Raw genomic sequence first — 21,389 nt, 5'->3', positions numbered from 1 at the left:
CCTAGCTAGCTGACTGTAATCTAAAGGACATAACGAAGGATGATGTTAACAGATCTGGAGACACTAAGACACTGAAATAAAGTCTCTTGAGAGACGATGCTCAAATAACTCGCTGGAATGATCATGTAAAACCAACTGCAGCCAACTCCACCCCACCACAGACCTTTGATTCTCACTGCTTCCTCTCATCCCACTCAACAAGGGCGAAAAGACAGAGCAGAGGCATGAAAGGGACAGAACACGGACACACATGTGAAACGCAAACAGCACATGAAGTGCTGGTCTGGGGTCAGGAAAACTTGGCCTCTATGGTCACGGGCAAGTTACTCCATCCATAGAAAACTTCTGAGCCCCCTTCCTAGTAACCAATAAACACAAGCTAACACTATCAGTACTATAAACTTACCATTTGCTCCCTAAACACAGAGGGCCCAGAGCATTCTAAATGAAATGAACTCTTTTTTGTTTTTTATTTTTTTGGTTTTTTGAGACAGGGTTTCTCTGTGTAGCCCTGGCTGTCCTGGAACTCACTCTGTAGACCAGGCTGACCTCCAACTCAGAAATCCGCCTGCCTCTGCCTCCCAAGTGCTGGGATTAAAGGCGTGCGCCACCTCTGCCCGGCAATAAAATTAATTCTAAATAAGACATTCGTAAGGAAATTATAGTCTATCTTTCTGTTACAGATAACCAAGAACTCTAACACATACAAATAAATGTCACTAGGAAGATCTGACATGATGGACTTTATGAATTTACAGGCACATTTTTATGAATCCCAGGAAGTGATAACCCAAATCTGTGGCTGTCATGGTTCTGAGCAAACAGCATGCAGTAACTGAAAAGTTAGACTATACAACAGGCTTGGCATGTTCCTTTGGTCTCATGGAAGTCAAAATGGACATGCATGTTAAAAGAATCCCTTACATTTTTGGCAAGTCCATGGCAGCTGGGTAAATTTTAGTCCCACCCGCTGGCTGAGCTAGCAGCTTTCTGTATCTCATGGTCACCACTAACCCTGGTCGTTACAGATGTGGGTCCCTATCTTTTGCCATCTCATTTTTACTTCACACAAAACAAAACAAAAACTCCTTAAAAAGGCCCCCTCCCATAACATTCTAAAGTACATACCTCCACGTGATACCAAAAGTTGGTCTAGGAGAAGGATACGGCCATATATCCAAGGCAGGTTTTGCATTATAATTAAAGTAAGGGACTTCCCGGATCCCTCCTTTTCTGGCCAGCTTTTTCAAGTCATCATTAGGCAACACAAATATGCTCTTTTTGCTGCTCTTGGTAACAAACTTCCTATAGGATGGCAGGGCTGTTCCTGAGCGGGTCTTCTTGGGTCTTGAGAACTTCATCAGCTTTACTCTGTCTCTTGTGGAGTATTCTTTGCTCACTGTCATAGATGTCACCAGTGTGCTTCCTGCAGTGGTCAGGGAGTCCGTCACTGTCGTGGTGACCACGGTTTTACTCTGTTCTTTTACAGAGATGGTGTCCACACCACTGTCTGGGGAGGGTGTGGAGAGCTTTGTCACAGTGGTAGTGGTAGTTGTGACAGTGGATCTGGCACAATTTTCTGTGGAAGAAACCACAGTTTGTTTGTCCCCTTTTGCTACCTTAATGACAGTTTTTGATTCTGTGGCAACAGTGGATGTCATTGTGGTGACTTCTGTGATGACTGTCTTTCTTTGGGATTCTCCATTGACATTCTCATCTTTGCTGGAAGGTAGACCATTTTCATCCATGAAGTCCTTGCTAAGATCAGAGTCCTCTCCAGTCGTAACGGGAGATGGGGTAACTTTCTTAACCTCTGGACTTTCAGTTTCCATATCTTCTACCTGATTAAGTGGGTTCCGATCTGGACAAGGGGCTGGGGGTATGATTACCTGGGTACTGGCAGACTCTTTGGTGAATGGTAGGGTATGGAGGCCATCTTGGTGATTACCTTTGGCATCTGAAGAACTCAGTGAACACGAGTTGGTTTCTGAAGTGTTTTGTTCACTGAACTCTTCCATAATGATGTCGCCATTGACGAACGGCTTCACAGCAGATTCCTTCCCAGCCAGTGACTTGACATTTCCAGGGATGACCTTATTGATATTATTGACCTTTGGTTCAACAGTAGCACTCCCAGCTTTACCATCAGAGCCGTCCTTCATGCCCGACCCCTTCAGATGCCCCTTAGCTTTACTATCTTTGCCATTTATTTGAAATTTATTTGTTTTCTGTGCTTTCTTTTCAGACTCTCGAGCTTCACTGTTCTTTCTGTCAGTGCTGTGTCTCAGGATGACTTGGTCAGTACATCTGTTAACTGCTCTCTCCTCTGGCTTTTGATGCTGGCCCAGCTTCTTACCATTTGCTTCAGTTACCTGACCCTGTAGTTTGTCTTCACAATTTTCAGTGGCCTTAGAAATTAACTGACATTTTGTTGGCTCCACACTTTCCACACCTTGGTCTGGAGTTATGAACCGTTTAGAGGTGGCTTCATTGCTATTCTGAACAACCATATCTTCTTCACTGCTATCCCGAATAGACATAGTATCAGAGCTATTTTCCAAAGAGCTACTATATTCAGAGTCACCGCCTAGTTTCCCATCGAAGTCCATTGCTTTTGTGAAGGCCCGGGCATCTCTGTCATGGGGACTTTTAGGTACTGATGCAGGTAAAGTACTCTTGGAAGAGGACACAACAGTGCTACTATCGTCCTGTGGGAGCAGCTTCTTGCTCTTACAGATCAAAGTGCCAACTTCATCTGCACTGCTTGGTTTAGAGTCATCAATGAAAGAGTCAGTCACTTTTGTTTTAGTCTGACTTAGTTCCAGACCCTTACTGGCAGGTTCAGGGATCCTGGCATCGAGGTCGCTTTCAACAGAGTTATGCCTTTGACAGTTTGGCCCTGGACTGTGGATGGAGACATCATCTAATACTTGATCTTTTGGGTCAGGTCTGTGCATGCAGAGACTAGGAGAACTGATGCCAAGAACCAAGGGATCACTTTGTGAGCCCCCTGGCCCCAAATCCGCAGTGCTAGCCTGACTTGGACTGGGGCTTTGTTCCTGTCTAAGCAGGTCGCCCTGATGCCCTTCATTTGCTTTTGTGGATACTGGAGACTCAGAGGAGCTCTTCGCAGCACCTGTGGGGGGCTTGCCTGCCCCCTTCATCCCACTCTCCAGCTTTAACTTCTCAAGGCGCTGTTTCTCTTCCAGTGTAAACTGTCGAATCCTCCGTTCCAGAAGCCCATCCAGCTTAGAGGATTTTGTTTTCTTTTTGTAACTAGTCCTTAGATGGAAGCCCTCACTGACATTGACCACATCTACCTGGGCACTGTCCAGACTATTCACATGTGACTCTGTTTTCATGTTATCATCAATCTCCATTGGTTCTTCCTTGAAGGATTTGTCATTATCAGAATCTAAAAGTTCTTTTACATCTGTGAATTAAAGACATTGATAAAAATGTAATTTTTACTCTAAAATGAGAACTTCATGAAGACTATTTTTATTTCCAGAAGCATCTACTTTTTGTTATTTTCATACTTATATCATGGATACTGCTAAACTTTAAATGGGGCTAAAATATAGATACATTTCAAATACTGGATGATTCTGGGTTTTGGTTCCTAAAATGATGGAATTTTATAGTGAGAACTGACAGCCTATGGTAGGCTCCTGAGCACACTACGCCTATAGGTGCAGTCGGTTATCAACTGTGCTGACCTTGAGGCATACCACCCACACTGGGGAAGCAGAGGCAGGAGTAGCATAAGTCTGACATCCTGAGCTGCAAACTAATCTAATCTAATCTAAACAAACAAACAAACAAACAAACAAACAAATTGAATTGTCTCTATCTATTATTGGGACTAGGTGTCTCAGTTGAACCCAGAGCATACTAATATAGCTAGCCAGTCTAGCTAGCAAGGCTCTGGCTTCAAGTGCTGGAATTACAGGCAGGCCACCAACTCTCAACCAGAATATACATGCATTCTGGGAATACAAACTCCCAGTCTTCATTTTTTTTTTTTTTGGTTTTTCGAGACAGGGTTTCTCTGTGTAGTCCTGGCTGTCCTGGAACTCACTCTGTAGACCAGGCTGGCCTCGAACTCAGAAATCCGCCTGCCTCTGCCTCACAAGTGCTGGGATTAAAGGCGTGCGCCACCACCGCCCAGCACCCAGTCTTCATATTTAAACATCAATCACATTATCCTCTGTGCCATCGCTTTAGTTTGCTTAGGTGTTTTTTTTAAAAAAGTTTAAACCATTTTTATTTCTATATCTCACTGGCCCTAAAGTTTCTCAAAAGCTTAAATGTGGTGTTCCTGCAAGATCTAGCAGTTCCATGCCTTGCTGTAGCACTGAAAAGTGACAATCTGTTTCTCCAGGATTCTGTCCTCAGAGCTGTCTAGCGTATGAGGCTCTGAGTTTGATCTCTGGAACCCACAATACAAATAAACAAACTGAATGCTTCTATAACATGCAGAAGATACTGGTCACGGTGGCACCACTATCACAGTATTCAAGAGGCACAAGCAGTAGATTGCTATATGTTCCAGGCCAGGCTGGTCTACACAGTGAGTTCCAGGCTATTCAGAGTTGCGCGTGCACACAAACACAAACACACACACATACATCCTAAAAACTTAGTGTTAATGTTCATAACAGCTAAAAAGAAGTAAAGCTGAATTATTCATTGGTCAATGACTAGACAGATGGATTGCAGCCCACCAAAACTCTCTGGAATACACTATGATCTGGATGAGCCTTGAAACCATTGTACTGGATAAATGAAGACAGCAGACTGCCTAATTTCACTGAACTGAAATGTCTCAGATAAATAGACAAACAGACAGACCAACGGGGAGGGATCAGAAAGCAACTTCCTTCAGCATGATGGAAATGCTGTCATTAGTCTGTGAACATCTACAGCGCCCGCAGCTTGGCAGGGTGAGGTGCACTGGTCTGAGAGGATGCCGTGCTTGCCAGCAGGAACTTGACCCCGGCACTCATTGCCCCTGCCTCCCACCCCTGCTTACCTTGGTCCTTCTTCTCAGGCGCCTTAGACAGCTCCATTGCACCCGTGGTGGCTACAGATGTGGAGTCTGTATCTCTCACCTCACCTTTCTCAGAATCACATTCTGTCTTCATTTTTTTTGGACTTCGTGGACTTTTTCTTTTATCTGACTCATCCTTATTTTCATCCATATTATTTTTGGCTAAAAATGAATCACATGTATGGCCACAGATATTCTTTAATATTAGAATCTTTTTTAAGTTTTCTTTCTTTCTATTTATTTATTTATTTATTTATTTATTTTGGTTCCCAACTGTTTTCTTTTGAGAAAGGGAAAGAATGGGAGCGGGTAGTCCTCTCTTCTGCAAAAAGGCCAAATCCCTTCTCTTGGTGCAGCTCTTCTGAAAGGCTTCCAGGAGTCCCACCCCAGGGCCCTGCTGTGTTCCTGAGCTGAGGTTGGGCACCCCCCCTCAAGATTTTTAAATTTCTGTGTCTGTATACATATCTATGGTCTCTGCAAGTGCTCTTACCCTCTGATCCACCACTACTAGTATTTTGAAAATAATAGTGTAATTACACAGCAGAATATTTGTTAAAATTATTTTCTCTCATCTTTAACTAAAATCCTATCTATTAAAGCCTTATAAATAAAGGTAATTGAAAAGTCTTATAAATAAAGTCTTATAAATAAAAGGAAAAGTCTTATAAATCAAGGTAATTGAAAAGAGTTTATGGGGATGGAGAACTGACTCAGCTGGTTTAGAGCACCTGTGGGTTTTGCAGAGGACCTGGGTTCACTTCCCAACACTCAAAACTAACAGTGGCTAAAAGTCCTGTCTAACTCCAAGAACAGGAGACTTAATGTTCCTTTTCTGGTCTCTGTGGGCACCAGGTATGAACATGTGATACACATATATATAATATATATGAAGGCAAAAACACTCATATACATAAAATATAAAAAATCCTAAATTTAAAAAAATTAGAACATCTAACTAGTAAACCAAAACAGTAATTTTCCACTTCATGAGAATACATTTATGTAAAATAAGATCAATATACTATGAAATCTTAAGAAGTGGTTTTATTAAAAATAAATAAATATCCCATTGGATGATGGTGGCACCCACCTTTAATGCCAGCACTGAGGAGGCAGAGGCAGGTGGATCTCTGTGAGTTTGAGGCCAGCCTGGTCTACAGAGAAAGTTCTAGGACAGCCAGGGCTACACAGAGAAACTGTTTTGAAAAAACAAAAACAAACAAAAATCCCCAAAACCATTAGGATTGGAAACATTAAAGACTTCGTATGAGCTGTATATATTAAAACAGTTGATTACTAACCTCCTTCCAAGGGCTTTCTGTAGTTTACATTCGTATTGCCCGGTAACTTGGGAAGAAACCTGTAAACGTGCGTCTTACTAATCCAGCTCCAGCCGCCATACCCTGTCACTCTGTACTCCTCACCTTTCTGTTTCCAAACCTGGTCAAATGAAATACAGCACTGAGACAAATGCATGGAGGACGAGAAGTGTCTGTCAAACACAGGCTAAGGAGTGGGCACACTGGCCAGTGAGGTGCAAAGTGGAGAAGGACAAACAGGATGACACACTGACCTGTATGGTGGAAGTAGGAGGACCAAGTCCTATGAGTTAAGCTGTGGCCTGCAATGGGTGTGTATGTGTGTCTGTGTGTGTGGCCTGTGTGTTGTGTGTCTAAGTGTGTGTGCATGTACACGTGCCCAATATCTCCCTCCCTCACATACATACACCTTCACATAAATAAAATTATAATAAAAGATTTGTACAAATTAATTAAATTTACCAAATAATTATATTTTGAATAGCAATCTAAAGATTGTGAAAGAACTTAATGCTCTGTTATTTTATTTTTATTACTAATTTCAACAAATTGGTCTCAAATTCTGAGAAAACCATGCTTACATGTGTTCACACCGCCTCATTAATTCAAGATAATGATAAAGTAAAGCAGAGGGACCATGTGGCCGACCACAGTGACAGTTACCTGGTGTTTCACTGGAAATGTGTATTTTACCCATGTGGCCTGCTGCATTGTCTCTTCCTCCTCTTGTTTTTTCTCCTTTTTTTTAACTTTCTCCTTTTCTTCCCTTTCAATTGATGTCATCCTATGTAACCTAAGAATATACAGATTAAAAAAAAAACTAATCACTTAATTTCAAAAAATAAACCAAAAGATACAAAAACTGAAAATTAGGAAGAACACCAGAGTGCTTAGTTACAACCCTACACCCAAGACGCTCCCAACAGATAGAACCAAGCAGATGTATCATCCCTGAGATCAAAGCATGAAACAAAAAGAGGTAACCTTTCCAAGCACCTCACCAAGGAAACACTCGCGCTTTACTCTTGTAAAGACCCATAAACAAGCCAACACTTATGGTCCAGAAGGGATGTATAGACAGAACTGATGCCACACAAGCAACTTAAGACATGACTTTTACCCAGAAAATACAGAGATCTGGAGAGCTTTCATGCGGTGCAGAGGATCCAGCAACTACAAGGCCAATCTCCTGCCTCATACCTTCTTTGAATTTGAGTATCACACTTCCAAATTGCTAGCCAAACTGGGAGGGAACAATACGGTCCCACTGATCTCTAAGGAAAGAAGCCACCACTGCCTGTCTGCCAGACAGCCTTTCACACCTATTTCCTGGACAGCACCTGGCTGGGCCCTTCCTCTCACTTGTACTGGACTATTGGTCCTTTCCCTTTGCCAGTTGAGGAAAGTTTCCATTTGTGGTGCAAATATTTTCCCTTGGCTTGCCATCTCTCTTTTGAGTTTGACTACAATAATGGTTTTCCACTCAGAATTTTAAATACATATGTCCAATTTCCTTCTCTATGGCACCTGGGTTTTAGATATGTTTAAAAGGAAAGTATCAGAACAAAATATAAATTAATTCACACTTTGCCTTTCTTCTGTTAGCATTATGTGTTTGTTCAGTTGTTGTTTTTTTTTTTTAAAGAAATTATTTATTTATTTAATTTATATGAGTGCGCTGTCTCTGTCCTCAGACACACCTGAAGAGGGCATCAGATCCCACTGCTTTGGTTGTGAGCTACCATGTGGTTGCTAGGAATTGAACTCAGGACCTTTGGAAGAGCAGTCAGTGCTCTTAACACTGAGCCATCTCTCCAGCCCCCTCATTCGGTTTTTAAAATCTAGATCTCTTCCCTGAAACATGTCCCCTTTTGCTAATGACATGGTGTTGCACGGCTGAGCTTCCATGGGTTCCAGGTCGACTTAAGGACTCCTAAGGGCATCTTCTCTGCTTCTTCAGACCAGGAGGTATTTTAGCAACTTCAAATATGTTGTTATATTTGTTGAGACAAGGTTTATGTATATGTAGCTATATGTAGCTCAGGCTGGCCTCAAACTTAATTGTCCAACCTCTACTGCACAAAGGTGAAATTAAAGGTATGTATACCTCAATTTAATAACTATTCTTTAAATGAGTATTTAGTATCTAATGTGTAGATGTGAGAGCCTGCATGAGTTTATGTATACCTCATGTTTGTAGGAGTCTATGGAGGCCAGAAAAATACATCAGATTTCTCCTGGGACTGGAGTTATAGACAGTTACCAACCACATGAGTGCTCGGAACTGAACTCGGGTCTTCTGAAGAGCAACCAGTGCTCTTAACCACCCAGGCATCTCTCTCAAACACTGTTTTATTGTTGGTTATTTCCTGAGACCTGATCTCATGTTTCCCATGACGGCCTTCCGGCTTGGCCTTCCGGCTTTGGGCTAAGATTGCCCTTGACCTCCTGACCTGTCTTGCCTCTGAGTTCTAAGCACGGGGATTGAAAGCACATGCCACCATGCCTGGCTTGCTTCTTTCTGAGATCTAATCTCACCAAGCTCAGGGCCTCAAGTTTGGCAGCAGGAGCCTCTAGCCACAGACCCAAGCCTTTGACAGCTATTTTATTCACGTGTCTGTGTGCACACTGTATATGTCTGGAATGTGGGTGCCTGTGTGTAGGTGAAAGGCAAGCTCTCTGACACCGTCAAGGAAATATCTTTGTACTGTACATAAGGGTGGCTAATTCAGACCTTCACAGCTGGTCACATACAGAAAGCAAAGTGTCTGTGGACACAAATGCTCAGTCACAAATGGAACATCTACATAACATCACTTCCTCTACGGCTCAGGATCTATCTCAAGAAAAAAGGGCCTATCTCAAAAACTCTTTTCACTTGTAATATCGTTTGCAAGCTGGCTCAAGGGGAAAAGATACCTGTCAAGAATAAACTTCTCCCTATCTAGTCATACCCATGGCACGCACAAGTACACACACACACAATTTAAAACAACAAAACTATAGTTGGTCTCTTCTCATCTTCATTACAGTTCTGCATCCTATGAATTACTGTAGACCAGGAAGAGACAGTCTTTTTCGAGACAGGGTTTCTCTGTGTAGCCCTGGCTGTTCTGGAACTCACTCTGTAGACCAGGCTGGCCTCAAACTCAGAAATCCGCCTGAGGAAGAGACAGTCTTTACTGTCAACGCTCAGGCTTTGCCATGATTATCAGTGATCTAGCATTTCAGAAGTATCCAACAACCACCATTCCCAAAGCTTAGAATTCACTCACCTGGTGTGTCCTAAAGATTCCCGCCATATTGGCAGCATCACAACCGGCTTAACTGCACACTCCAAAATTGCGAGAGCCAATGCGAACTCTCTGGGCTTACTACACATCTGCACGGCCTTGATCCAATTAGCCCTGTGGTTCAGAAGGAAGACGGCACTTCGCTCAGTTGTTAAGAAGATTTATACACCAGGCATCACTCAATCCTCCCAATTTCTCCACCTTCAATATTCTTTAACTTTGGTCTTCACTTGACTCTAGGGATAAAATTCTGACACCTAAAGTTACCTAAATGTGAGTAATCATTGATTGGTACCTCTGACCCACACACATCTCCAGCTTTCTGTCCACTGTGACTTCACTGAACTCATTGGTAATAACATTAAGGGGCACACCTATAAGGATCAACTCATAGGTAGTTAGCATGGTAGCATATTTAAAGCAATAAATTAACATTAGTGTCCTTTACCTGTGTGAAGCCCAATTGGGGTGAAGAAAGGATGAAGGGATGTTGCTCTCTAGCTGTGTGATGGTGAGTCTCAGCGTCGAGATGGTAAGGACTTTGGACCCATGAACAGACCCGTTCCATTTGAACTCCCCAGCTGGAGTGAGACAGAATTTATGTGCAAGGTGCCTCCTCTTATCATGGTCTTCTCTGTGCTGGTGCTTATTCAGAGCAAATGAATTGGTCGAGTACTGATTGTGGTAGACTCGATACTTCCCTTCTTGTCCCAGCTTAAAATAATTGTTAATGTTCCCTTTCATGACCACCTCTTTCTTGGTGCTCAGCCGTGACACCTCTCCTTGGGAGTTAACCACCAGCACCTGAGGAGGGAAATAAGAAAGACATCAGTATTTGTCTCAAAGATGCAAATTTTGTCTGGCCAACTGTCTTTCAATAATTGTAATCAATCATTCCAAACAGGCAATGTCTTATGACTAAGAGACTAAAGATTAAATGCTAAATTTGGGGGAATAGGGAGTTATAAAAGGAAGGAAGGAAGGAAGGAAGAGAGGGAGGGAGGGAGGGAGGAAGGGAGAAACCCTGTCTCAAAAAAACAAACAAAAAAAAAAACCAAAAAAAAAAAAAAAAAAAAAAAAGAAAGAAAGAAAGAAAGAAAGAAAGGAAGAAAGAATGAATGAATCAACCTTCATTTAAAGCGAGGTTGTAGCTGAGTTGGGTGGTCATGCCTATAGTACCAACACTTAGAAGGCTGAGGTGAACTCAAGCCTGGCCAGGGCTACAGAGCAAAACTGTCTCAGGGTAGGGAATACAAGGGCCTATGAAATAGCTCAGTGGGTACAGGTACTAGACACATAAGTCTGGTGACCAACTTTAAACCCTAGATATCTCAAGAAGGTGGAAAGAGAGAATTAACTCCACAAAGTTGTCTGGATACCCCTCATAAAACTGGGTGCTTGTGTGCACTCCAATACACTAATAAAATGTAAGTTAAACAAACAAAAACAAGGCAGGTGGTAGTGATGGCACATACCCTTTAATCCCAGCACTCAGGAGTCAGAGGTCCATGGATCTGAGTTTGAGGCCAGCTTGGTCTATATACCAAGTGCCCCAGGTCAGCCAGGGCTACACAATGAAACAATAACTTAAAAAACAAAACAAAAAAACTAACAAAGGAGAAATGTGTGCAAAAGGTGACTCTGTCCTGTCTTCTGCTCACTGGATTTCTAATAAATGGACTAATTTGGGTGTATAAATGTATTTACCATAATACAAGCCTAACAATTTTGCTCTTGGTACTCACTACAAGAAGGAAAATACAACTGAAAACTAGATCTAGGGCTGGAGAGATGGTTCAGCAGTTAAGAGCACTGACTGCTCTTCCAGAGGTCCTGAGTTCAATTCCCAGCAACCACATGGTGGCTGACAACCATCTGTAATGGAATCTGATGCCCTATTCTGGTATGTCTGAAGACAGTGACAGTGTACTCATATACATTAAAAAATAAATACAATCTTAAAAAATAAAAAAACCCTAGATCTATAATTGTCTTTTATCTATTTTAAAGACTTAAGGGTACAGTCCTCATGTGTATGCCTGTGGGAACTGACACATGAGTGCATGTGCTCCTGAAGGCCACAGGCTTCAGGTCCCTTGGAGCTGGAATTGGGAGGTACCCATTGGAAGAGCAGTCAGCCTCTCTAGGCCATCTCTGTAATGCACAATTGTAACCTTTCACAATGCACAGAATTTTGTTTTAAAGAGAACACACCTCTTTGCCCTCCTTAAACAATTTATTTGCTTCATGGGCTGCAGCTGCCACCTGCTGGTTCTTGAGCTGACTGAGTTTGCTCTCTGGGTTCCTCAGTCTGGTGATGATGCGAGTGGACCCAGATGTTCCTTTCCCAGCTCCACAGGACTCGGAAACTTCTCCATTGGACTTCTCCAATCTGAAATCACCTATTATCAAATGAAAAGGCCACAGTGATGTGGACAGGAAGTAAGTGACTACGATCGCCTCACTTATCCAACACTCATGCCGCCTATACTTAAAGTTCAAGAAGTAGGTGGATGATGTTCTTCCATAGGTAAAGCAAATGTTATGAATCCTTGAATGGTTTCCTCCACAGCAAACACCACAAGCAAAAATACCATGACTTGTTTATTATTTTACTAAAAACAGTGGTACCTGTTTTGAAACTCATCTACTGGAAAAGAGGGGCCTCCAGAAACTTGGAAATAATAAACATAACAACTTAAATGAATAAAAAAATGTTGCCTTGCACATCTAATGTAATACGATTTGTATGTTAAAAGGAGAGTTAATTTTAGAATGATTTCCCCCTGAAGTTCATTTAAGTAGTAATAGTCTTGAATTTTAAAGGTAAGTGACAACTGAATTTTTCTCTAGAGAAGTTACACAATTATCTATGGAAACTCATTACAACAATTATTCTTTTAACATAATAAGAATCTCTCAACATCTGCTTTTGATGGTGACAGACTAAAATGTCCAGAAGCAAACTCCGCTTTCTACATGCACAGATATCATGTTGGATAATGAACATACATACCCCACCCATTCATCACAGGACATTTTCTACTGGCCAGAAAACTGAACAAGACCTGATTTTTAATTTAAAGCTTAAAAAAAGAAACAGTATAGCATTGGTAAACATAAGGAAGGGAATTTACCACATTATCTAGATGGTGATACTTCAGGCAAGTACAGACAGATGCAAATGGGGGACTGTTTACCATGAGCTGGCTCTGTGTCCCTTCCCACCCTACCCTCTGGAGAGGGAGTCTGTCCACTTTAACTGTGTAACCAGAGCAGGGTGACAGATCACTCGTCCTGCCTGTGAAAGAAACTACAGCACCCAGACAGAACTGGACACAACAACTCCCATCCCACTAGGTCGCTCTTCCAGCCAGGCATCACCCTATTCCATGTTTTGGTTTTTAGATCTGGTTTCTCCTCCTGGCTCCTCTCCCTTTTCCTTTCTCTGGGGGGACTGAACGGAGAGCCTTCCATGCTGAACAAGTGCTCTAGCTCTGGGCTGAATCTTCAGTTTAGGATTCTGCTTTTTATGTTAGTGAGGGTGTAAATTAGAGGCTGGTAACTTCTACCTCTCTGGTAGGTAAACTGTGGCTTGCAGGGAACAACAATCCCCAGTACCCTGAAGCAAAAGAGAGAATCCAGAGGAAGATGCTCATAACCGTGCTTAGCTTCCTGGACCTGACAATGCACCTGAGGCTGTCAACAATCCTGTCAACTCATAACGTTTCATTTATGTTTTATAAAAGTTTTTTTTTTTTTAAGTTTACATATATGAGTACACTGTCACTATCCTCAGACACACCTGAAGAGGGCATCAGATCCTACTGCTGTGGTTGTGAGCCACCATGTGGTTGCTGGGAATTGAACTCAGGACCTCTGGAAGAGCAGCCAGTGCTCTTAACCATTGAGCCATCTCTCCAGCCCCTTCATTTGTTTTAAGCATGGTAGAGTTCTGTTGACAGCAATAAATACTAAATAATCCAGAAAGTATTTTTAAGTCTTTATCTACAAAATATGCCACTGATTAAATCAAGCTAGAGCAGAGAGTAAATATCTTGCCACGCAAGGCCAGATAGCCAGTAATCCTGGGTACTGTTATCTTCTCTTGGATTCTTTGTGTATTGGAGCTGAACTCTTGGGACCACCTACAACATTCTATGATACAGACTTTACAGATGCTGTCTGGGTTTAGGCTGGACTTCCTGAAAACAGTGATGGAATAATAAGGGCTTTTTGAATGTACAGCCACAATTCAATGCTGCTCAAAATTAACCTCCTGCATTTGCTAGTTTAGTAAAAAATAAGAGAAAGGAACGACTTCCTCGGGAGTGGTCAGAGTTGAAGGCACAGGGAGAAGAGAGGCCTGCCCGGAACACACATTACCCAAGGGTCATTTCTGCCATTAAGAAGTCAATCTCTGCAGTCAGCTTGGTGGCAAAGCAGATACCTATTCTACTGTAGCCTCTCTGGCAAGCACAGGCAAGGGCAGAGGCTACTGACCCACCAAACAAAGTCAGAAAGTAGAAGGACTCATGTCTATGGAGCCTGAGGCCAGTTACTGAGCATTAGGTACTAGTTGGAATTTTTACAAATCTATAAGGAGATGTCTTACTGGCGTGGGGAATCTGGGTGGCGAACTCTCTGAATCTGCTAAACTGGAATGTATGATCATTCACCCAATAGCAATTCCCAATCGTCCATACTGTGTATGGCAGCAGAACTAGGTTGCCTAGAAGGACCTTTCTCACACGCTTCTCACTTCTCATCCATTGTTATGAACCCAAGTCTACCAAAGCAGACCCTCCCTACCAGGACAGCACATTAACAACAGCCGAACTCAGACATCCCTTGGGTCATAAGCTTAAGACGAGCCATATCTGAAGCTGTCAAACATACTGCACAGCACACAGAGATCTGGGCTTGGGGCCTAGATAGAATTATAGTTATGGGATGCCATTTTGGGTCAAGGGTTTTAGAAGTCCTCAGGTGAGAGTGAGATCTACCCACCATACTAGACAGAGGTGCTGTGAGGGATGTTGAGAACAGACATGAGTGACCATGCTGTGCTGATCTAGCAAAGGAAGGAAGCGCAGCTACTGCTGGGCCCTACCTTCGAAACAGCCCTTGCTCTTTGCCACAGCATTCCTACCCCATTTCAATCATATAGTTTTGCTGGAGCCATCAATAATACCTTGCCTGCCCTGGCCACAGGTGTGGGACAATATGATCCAAGATAAGCCACTCAAATTCCTTCCTCAAAGACTTTTGATATGGAGCAGGAGGAGGGCCTTTGTCTTTGGGCCACAGACCTTGGAAAGACATGAAAACAAATTGCTGGTGCCATCTTACCTGACTTGAAAAAGGCCCATCTGTATTAGGAGAGAACGAAATTATCACACAAATATAAATCAGTTCAAAAAGGAGGGAGAGGAAGAGAAACGGAGGGAGAGGGGTTGGAGTAGGGGTGGGGAGAAGACGGAAACAGTTATTATACCATTGGGACCACTTACTCCTCAAGAGTGCTTGGACTTCTCAGTTATGTAAGCTAATTAAACTCCCTCTACATTTACAGTATTTTAAGATGGTCTGGTGACTTGCAATTGAAGAAAAAAAAAAACAACCTTATGTTATATATCAAATTATACTCAAGATAAACTTAAAACAGTGCTACAGACTTGTTATGAGAAATTATTACAGCTACATGTATATTTGTGAGATTATATTCCTTAATAAGACACAATGTAACATACAGAGAAACCCTGCAGAAAAAGATGAATTTAATGACATAAAAATGTAAACATTTCAGACAGTAGAAAATTGAACACAGAAAATAATATATAAGCATTTATGTAAAGCAGATATTAATGACCACAATACAAAGGCAATCCTAAATAACCAAATTCCTACAGGAAAAAGTGAGCAGAAACAAGAATCATCAAAACACAGGGTATTAAACACATAAAAAGAAGTTACCACATTCATAAGCAGGGATATGCAAAGATTCCCATGAAATACCTTCTTACCATGGGCAAAACAGATAAATGGTGTTAAATGTGGGTGTGTGACTAGGGAAATGTACAAATCTGGAGAGTAGCAGGGTCTTCCCCATTGGTTGAGTTATGAGGCAGTATCCACTATGCTCTGTGAAGGATACCCACCCTTTGACCAGCCAGTCGTTTCAGTCACTGCTTCCTACCCTGCCAGAATATTTGCAGAATACAGAGACAGATGTAGGGGCTGATAGAAGAACCACCATGTAATTGTCAAATACTATGCAGCAGCTAAAAAAAAAATGTGTTTATCTCTAACATGAAAAGTCCCTATCATGTGTCACTGAGTGGAAAAACAGAAAACCAAAACAAGATGGAAAATAACACATGCAGAATGATCCCGTTTACATATTCAAAACAAACAAAAAAAACTGTAAACATACATATATGAATGTAATAGAAAATACAAAATACTGATGGTGGTTATACTCCAGGAGAGTAAAAAGGGTTCTATTTTTTTCCTCTTACAGAATTTGATTTATGTGAAACAAAAGCAGTGAGCTCATGATAATTTAAAAAAAAAAAAACAAAAAACAAAAACACTAATTCTTCCCAACCTACTGAACTTTTGTTTAAAAAATTGAAAATGTTTGAAGAAAAAAAGAAAAAAAAAATCTCCTTGAATGGATGAGAGCGCTCTTACCTATCTCTTCCTGAACAGAGACAGGTGTATGGGAGTCTCTTTCTCCAATCTCAGGATCATCCGCTGCCTTAGCAGAGTCACTCTGGGAAGAAGTGAGCTCGCTGCTGCTGCAGTTCTCCAGATTAGGCTGGCTGGAGGCAGTGGTGGCACTAGTGTTACTGCTGTCACATGTCTTGTTAGAGTCTTCTAGAAAAATAAAATACCTGATTTTTACACTGGAAATCACATCAACATCTAAATGTCAGAAAAGCATTTACTGGCTGTAGGACTCCATCCTGATGCTGGGTGTTAGAAAGCAAAGCCAAACAAGGCAGAATAGTGAGATACACTGTTAGTCTCAGTCCATCCAATCCCAGGCTCTTCACTACCATCTACCACAAGGCAGACAATCTTTCAGTATTCTAGAGCTGAAGAAAAGGCAACGAACACAACTACTGCACACAGTGCAGAACAAGCATATCAGATATAGAAGAAAATCACCCAAAGCTTGAAGCTCATATTCACACACTTCTAAAAGTTTTCAGATATCTCTACTAGAAATAGAACTGGAGAGGATTCTGTAGCTCTAAGGTCCTCCACCTAGTGTGGTCACCTTTTCTGGGTGATTTTACTTATCCCCAGCAGTTTCCTCCTTATCAGTACACAGAAATTAGTACTAGGAAAAACTGAAAGCCACAGGAGTTCAGAAAGTCCCTGTCTGCATCCCTCTGCATCCCTCTGCATCCCTCTGCAACAGTACTCTTCCTAACTCTAAGTAAGTATGGACGGATGCTGCATCAGGTGAAGAGTGAGCAAACAATGCCCTCGGAAAGTGGTTTAGATCTCTGACTGCACCCAGTGACGGCTACCATAGCATATAGAATACAGGAGTGACCACAAAAAGAAATGAAGGCTGCCTTTAAACACATGGAGAGATGGCACTTAACTCAAGCCAAGAGAAAAGCAAACTACAGCTCTACAGAGAGAGAGAGAGAGAGAGAGAGAACGAACGAGAGAGAACGAGAGAACAAATGAACTGTGGCTCACACCTGTAATCCTTAAGAAGACTGTCAAGTATGACACTAACTAACTTAGGCTCAAATAAACAACCAAGCATAACAGAAAGGGGCCTTATAGAAATACCATCAGTGTTACCTGCTACTCGTGCTTGCCAAGTTCCAGGCATACAGTAAATAAAATTAATGCTTTCTTTCTTTCTATCTTTTTTTTTTTTTTTTGGTTTTTCGAGACAGGGTTTCTCTGTGTAGTCCTGGCTGTCCTGGAACTCACTCTGTGGACCAGGCTGGCCTCGAACTCAGAAATCCACCTGCCTCTGCCTCTCTGCTGGGATTAAAGGTGTATGCCACCACCGCCTGGCGCTGTCTTTCAAAATAACCCCTGCCCCTACCAGCTTTCAGTCCAGCCTTCTTTCATCTGAGCCATATGGAATATTCTGGATTGCTGACTGCACCTAATATGATGGTTGCCTAACATCTGTCCACTTTAATATTTTAATCCTTCATTTTTTTGGACTAACACTGTCATTTTTCCTTTTATCAAATTTCCTCAAAGTGATAATGCTTGCTGTTGGAACATTATGTCAAAGTAAACATTGAAAATGGATGCATTTTTAGATTTTAAATTTTTATATTAAGGCCTGGGAAGATAGCTTGGCTGGTAAAGGCATTTTCTGTCTGTCAAGCTTGACATCCCCAAGAATCACAGGGGAGAAAACAAACTCTCACAAAGAAGTCCTGTAAATTGTCCTTTGACCTCTACTAACATGCCAAGGCACACCTTACCTCACAGTGACATACATAAATAAATAAATAAATAAATAAATAAATAAATTCCAAGTTTGAATTTTTCTACTACTGAGGCTGCATACATAGCTCAGGGGTTTAGAGCACTCATTGCTCTTCCAGAGAATCTGAGTTCAGTTCCCAGCATCCACATCAGGTGGCTTACAACTGCCTCCAACTCTGGCTTCAGGAGATCTGATGCCTTCTTCTGGTCTTCACACATACACACTCTCTCTCTCTCTCTCTCTCTCTCAAAAACAAAACTTTTCTACTATAATAAAAAATTAACAACTAAAAGAAAGGTAATTAATACAGCTTAGAAATATATATAATGCACATTTTTAAATGACTAAAATATAAAACTTTGAAAGCACTTGGTAAAAAGTAACTGAAAAAAAATTAGACAGGCTGAGGGTAGCGCAGTGGAAAGCACTTGCCCAGCATGAGAAGTCACTGTGTTCAATCCCTGCTACCACAAACGCACATACAAAAGAGGAGAGTGCTTTCATAGAACATAGTTGCAAATGATTTTAAATAGCCAATGAAGGGGAAGAAGAAACTTACATAAGAACAATACAATTTAAATTTTTGACTTGACTGTCTGATGCTGTACCCAACAATGAGAGAGAGAGAGAGAGAGAGAGAGAGAGAGAGAGAGAGAGCCTAAGCTCATCAAGCATACATGAGACATTTGCTAGTATCAAACTGGTGCTGGGGCTATAATTCCGTAGCAAGTGCCTTTTGACCATGGGCCCTGGGTCCCACACCCAACACCACACAAAATTAATCAATTATAAAGTAACACATCAGCAAAAACAAATTGTAAACTGCAACTACACGGTTCGAAGGAAAACTGAAGCCCTGACAGCAAACCCAGGAGAAAGCCGACATGGAAGGTCTTCAGAAGCTGGACCATGGGGCACAACAAGCAGAGGAATTCAAAGGGAGGAAATAAGAAAGGCCAGGAGTTAATGAGCCACAGGAAAGAAAGCATGCAATGGCTGGGTGTGGAGGCCAGAATCAGGTGCTGGAGGCAGTTCTCTCCTTTAATTCTCTGTGACTTCTGCAAATTGAACGCACATGGTCAGACTTGCCAAACAGGAGTCACTGAGTCATCTCACTAACCCCAACACGATCCAAAACAAGTTTCTCACTGGCATTAGACTCGGTAAGTCGGCTAGACTGACTGGCCAGTCTTCCCAGTACTGAGATTATCCACAATCACACCAGATTTACATAGATTCTGGAGCAAGAACTCGGAATCAATGGCTGAACTATCTCCCCAACTCGAGACCACTGTTATTGTTTAAATTGTACTATTATTAGTGTATAGGGGGTGCAGGCATGTATGTCCACAACATACATGTGGCGTAGATAACAACCCTCAGGAGCTGGCTATCACTTTCCACCATGGGTTCCCAGCCTTGAACTTAGCCTTGTAGGGCAAGTACTTTTATACAATGAGCCATTTCGCCAGCCCCTAAGATTATTTTTATGAAGAGAAAATAATCTCATTTCTAGAGACAAATAAGACCATCAGAGGAAAATATAAACTAATCTCACTTATAAAAGAATGTGTGCCAAAATATTAAGAAATCTGATGCAGTAATGTATGAGAAAAATAATCACAACCAAGCTGCATTTAATCAAGGACTATGAGATTGAAACATTCAAAAACAATACAGGAACTTTTGCTTTAGTAAAGATAGCCTTAAGAGAAAAAGATTTATGCTCTCTAACAAAACAAAAACAGAAAGTGTACAAAGAAAAGGACGCTTCATAAAAGAGGCAAACCAAATGATCTGTGCCTGTGAGTGTGTGTGTGTGCCTGTGTGTACGTGTACACACACACACACTACTGTATGTGTCTACTTGGTACAGGCTATGTATGAAGGCAAGCACATACAATATTAAAGACTAGGAAATCCATGATTAGGTTTATGCCTCTAGAAATACATGTGCATATGTAAAAGATAAAGGAATAACCATTATAGCATTTTCCATGATGGCCCCACATTGGAAACTATTTTTAAAAGCTATCACTGGACGCTGGACAGATGACACAGCAGACCAGTGTGCTTGTTCTTACAGAGAACCCAGGTTTGGTTCTCACCCCTCACATGATGGCTGACAATAGCCTGTAAGTCCAGCTCCAGAGGATCTAACACTGTCTTCACTGTCTTCTGGCCTCTTATTTCACAAGGCACACACACGGTACACACACACACACACACACACACACACACACTTGGAAGCACTCTCGGATGCACAGAAAAGCACATGATTAGATGAGCATCGATGTATAAAAAGGATAAATTAATCATGCTACATTCACATAGTCAGGTGACAGCAAAAGATGATGCTCTGCATGACACTGGACATTTTTGTTCTTACTGGTATTTTATTAAGTGTAACAGAAGATTTTAAATCAGATACCAGCTAAACATGGTGACCCAGACCTTCAATCCTAGCTCTTGGGAAGCAGTGGTGAACAGATATCTGTGAGTTCAAGACCAGCCTGAGCTACACATAGGAAGTTCCAGGCCAGTGAAGGCTATATAGTAAGACCCTGTCTCAAAGAAAGACAAGCAAATTTTAAAAACCAAACATTAAAATTTATATATTGTAAGGCTGGGCAGTGGTGGTGCACGCCTTTAATCCCAGCACTCAGGAGGCAGAGGCAGGCAGGTCTGGTCTACAGAGTGACGTTCAGGATAGCCAGGACTACATAGAAAATTCCTGCCTTAAAATACAAATTAATAATTAAAAAAACACCAAAAATACACACTCTATCTCTCAGCATTATGATTCACTTTTTTCCCCCTCTCTTTTTAAAGCTAAGTCATAGGCTGGAAAGATACCACAGCACTTAAGAGCACTTGCCTATAGTTTTAGACTTTTTCTTTTTTTTTTTTTTTTTTGTTTTTTTTGTTTTTTTTGTTTTTCGAGACAGGGTTTCTCCGTGTAGTCCTGACTGACCTGGAACTCACTCTGTAGACCAGGCTGGCCTTGAACTCAGAAATCGGCCTGCCTCTGCCTCCCAAGTGCTGGGATTAAAGGCGTGCGCCACCACCGCCCGGCCAGTTTTAGACTTTTTCAAATCCTACTTTTAATAACAGTTCTTAAATGCTTTGACTTCCCTTCTACTCTATCACCCACCAGAAGTAGTGGAAAAGAAAAGTCATTAGGATATGGTGGAAGTGGACCTGTTTAGAAATTGTTCTTTGCAACAAATCCCATATGCGCT

General features: G+C 41.7%; 1 protein-coding gene across 15 annotated transcripts in view; it reads right to left on the bottom strand.

The window, feature by feature from the left end:
- The window catches only part of Bptf (bromodomain PHD finger transcription factor), a 94,968-nt gene that overhangs the window by 36,003 nt on the left and 37,576 nt on the right, over nt 1–21,389 (bottom strand). For 11 of the 15 annotated variants that reach the window (XM_034507530.2, XM_076935580.1, XM_076935578.1 and 8 more), the window contains 8 exons: nt 16,362–16,547; nt 11,880–12,067; nt 10,114–10,469; nt 9,648–9,779; nt 7,036–7,165; nt 6,355–6,493; nt 5,036–5,215; nt 1,129–3,433 (listed from right to left, as the gene is read on the bottom strand). In XM_034507530.2, the coding sequence (XP_034363421.1) occupies nt 1,129–3,433; nt 5,036–5,215; nt 6,355–6,493; nt 7,036–7,165; nt 9,648–9,779; nt 10,114–10,469; nt 11,880–12,067; nt 16,362–16,547 (3,616 nt within the window). The remainder of the gene's footprint in view (nt 1–1,128; nt 3,434–5,035; nt 5,216–6,354; nt 6,494–7,035; nt 7,166–9,647; nt 9,780–10,113; nt 10,470–11,879; nt 12,068–16,361; nt 16,548–21,389) is intronic. The other 4 variants (XM_034507538.2, XM_034507540.2, XM_076935584.1 and 1 more) reach the window with 2 other exon arrangements.

Source organism: Arvicanthis niloticus, chromosome 6, assembly GCF_011762505.2.
Source record: "Arvicanthis niloticus isolate mArvNil1 chromosome 6, mArvNil1.pat.X, whole genome shotgun sequence".
Taxonomy (NCBI): domain Eukaryota; kingdom Metazoa; phylum Chordata; class Mammalia; order Rodentia; family Muridae; genus Arvicanthis; species Arvicanthis niloticus.
Note: the sequence above shows the minus strand (reverse complement) of the source record. Positions and strands in the feature narration are given on the sequence as shown.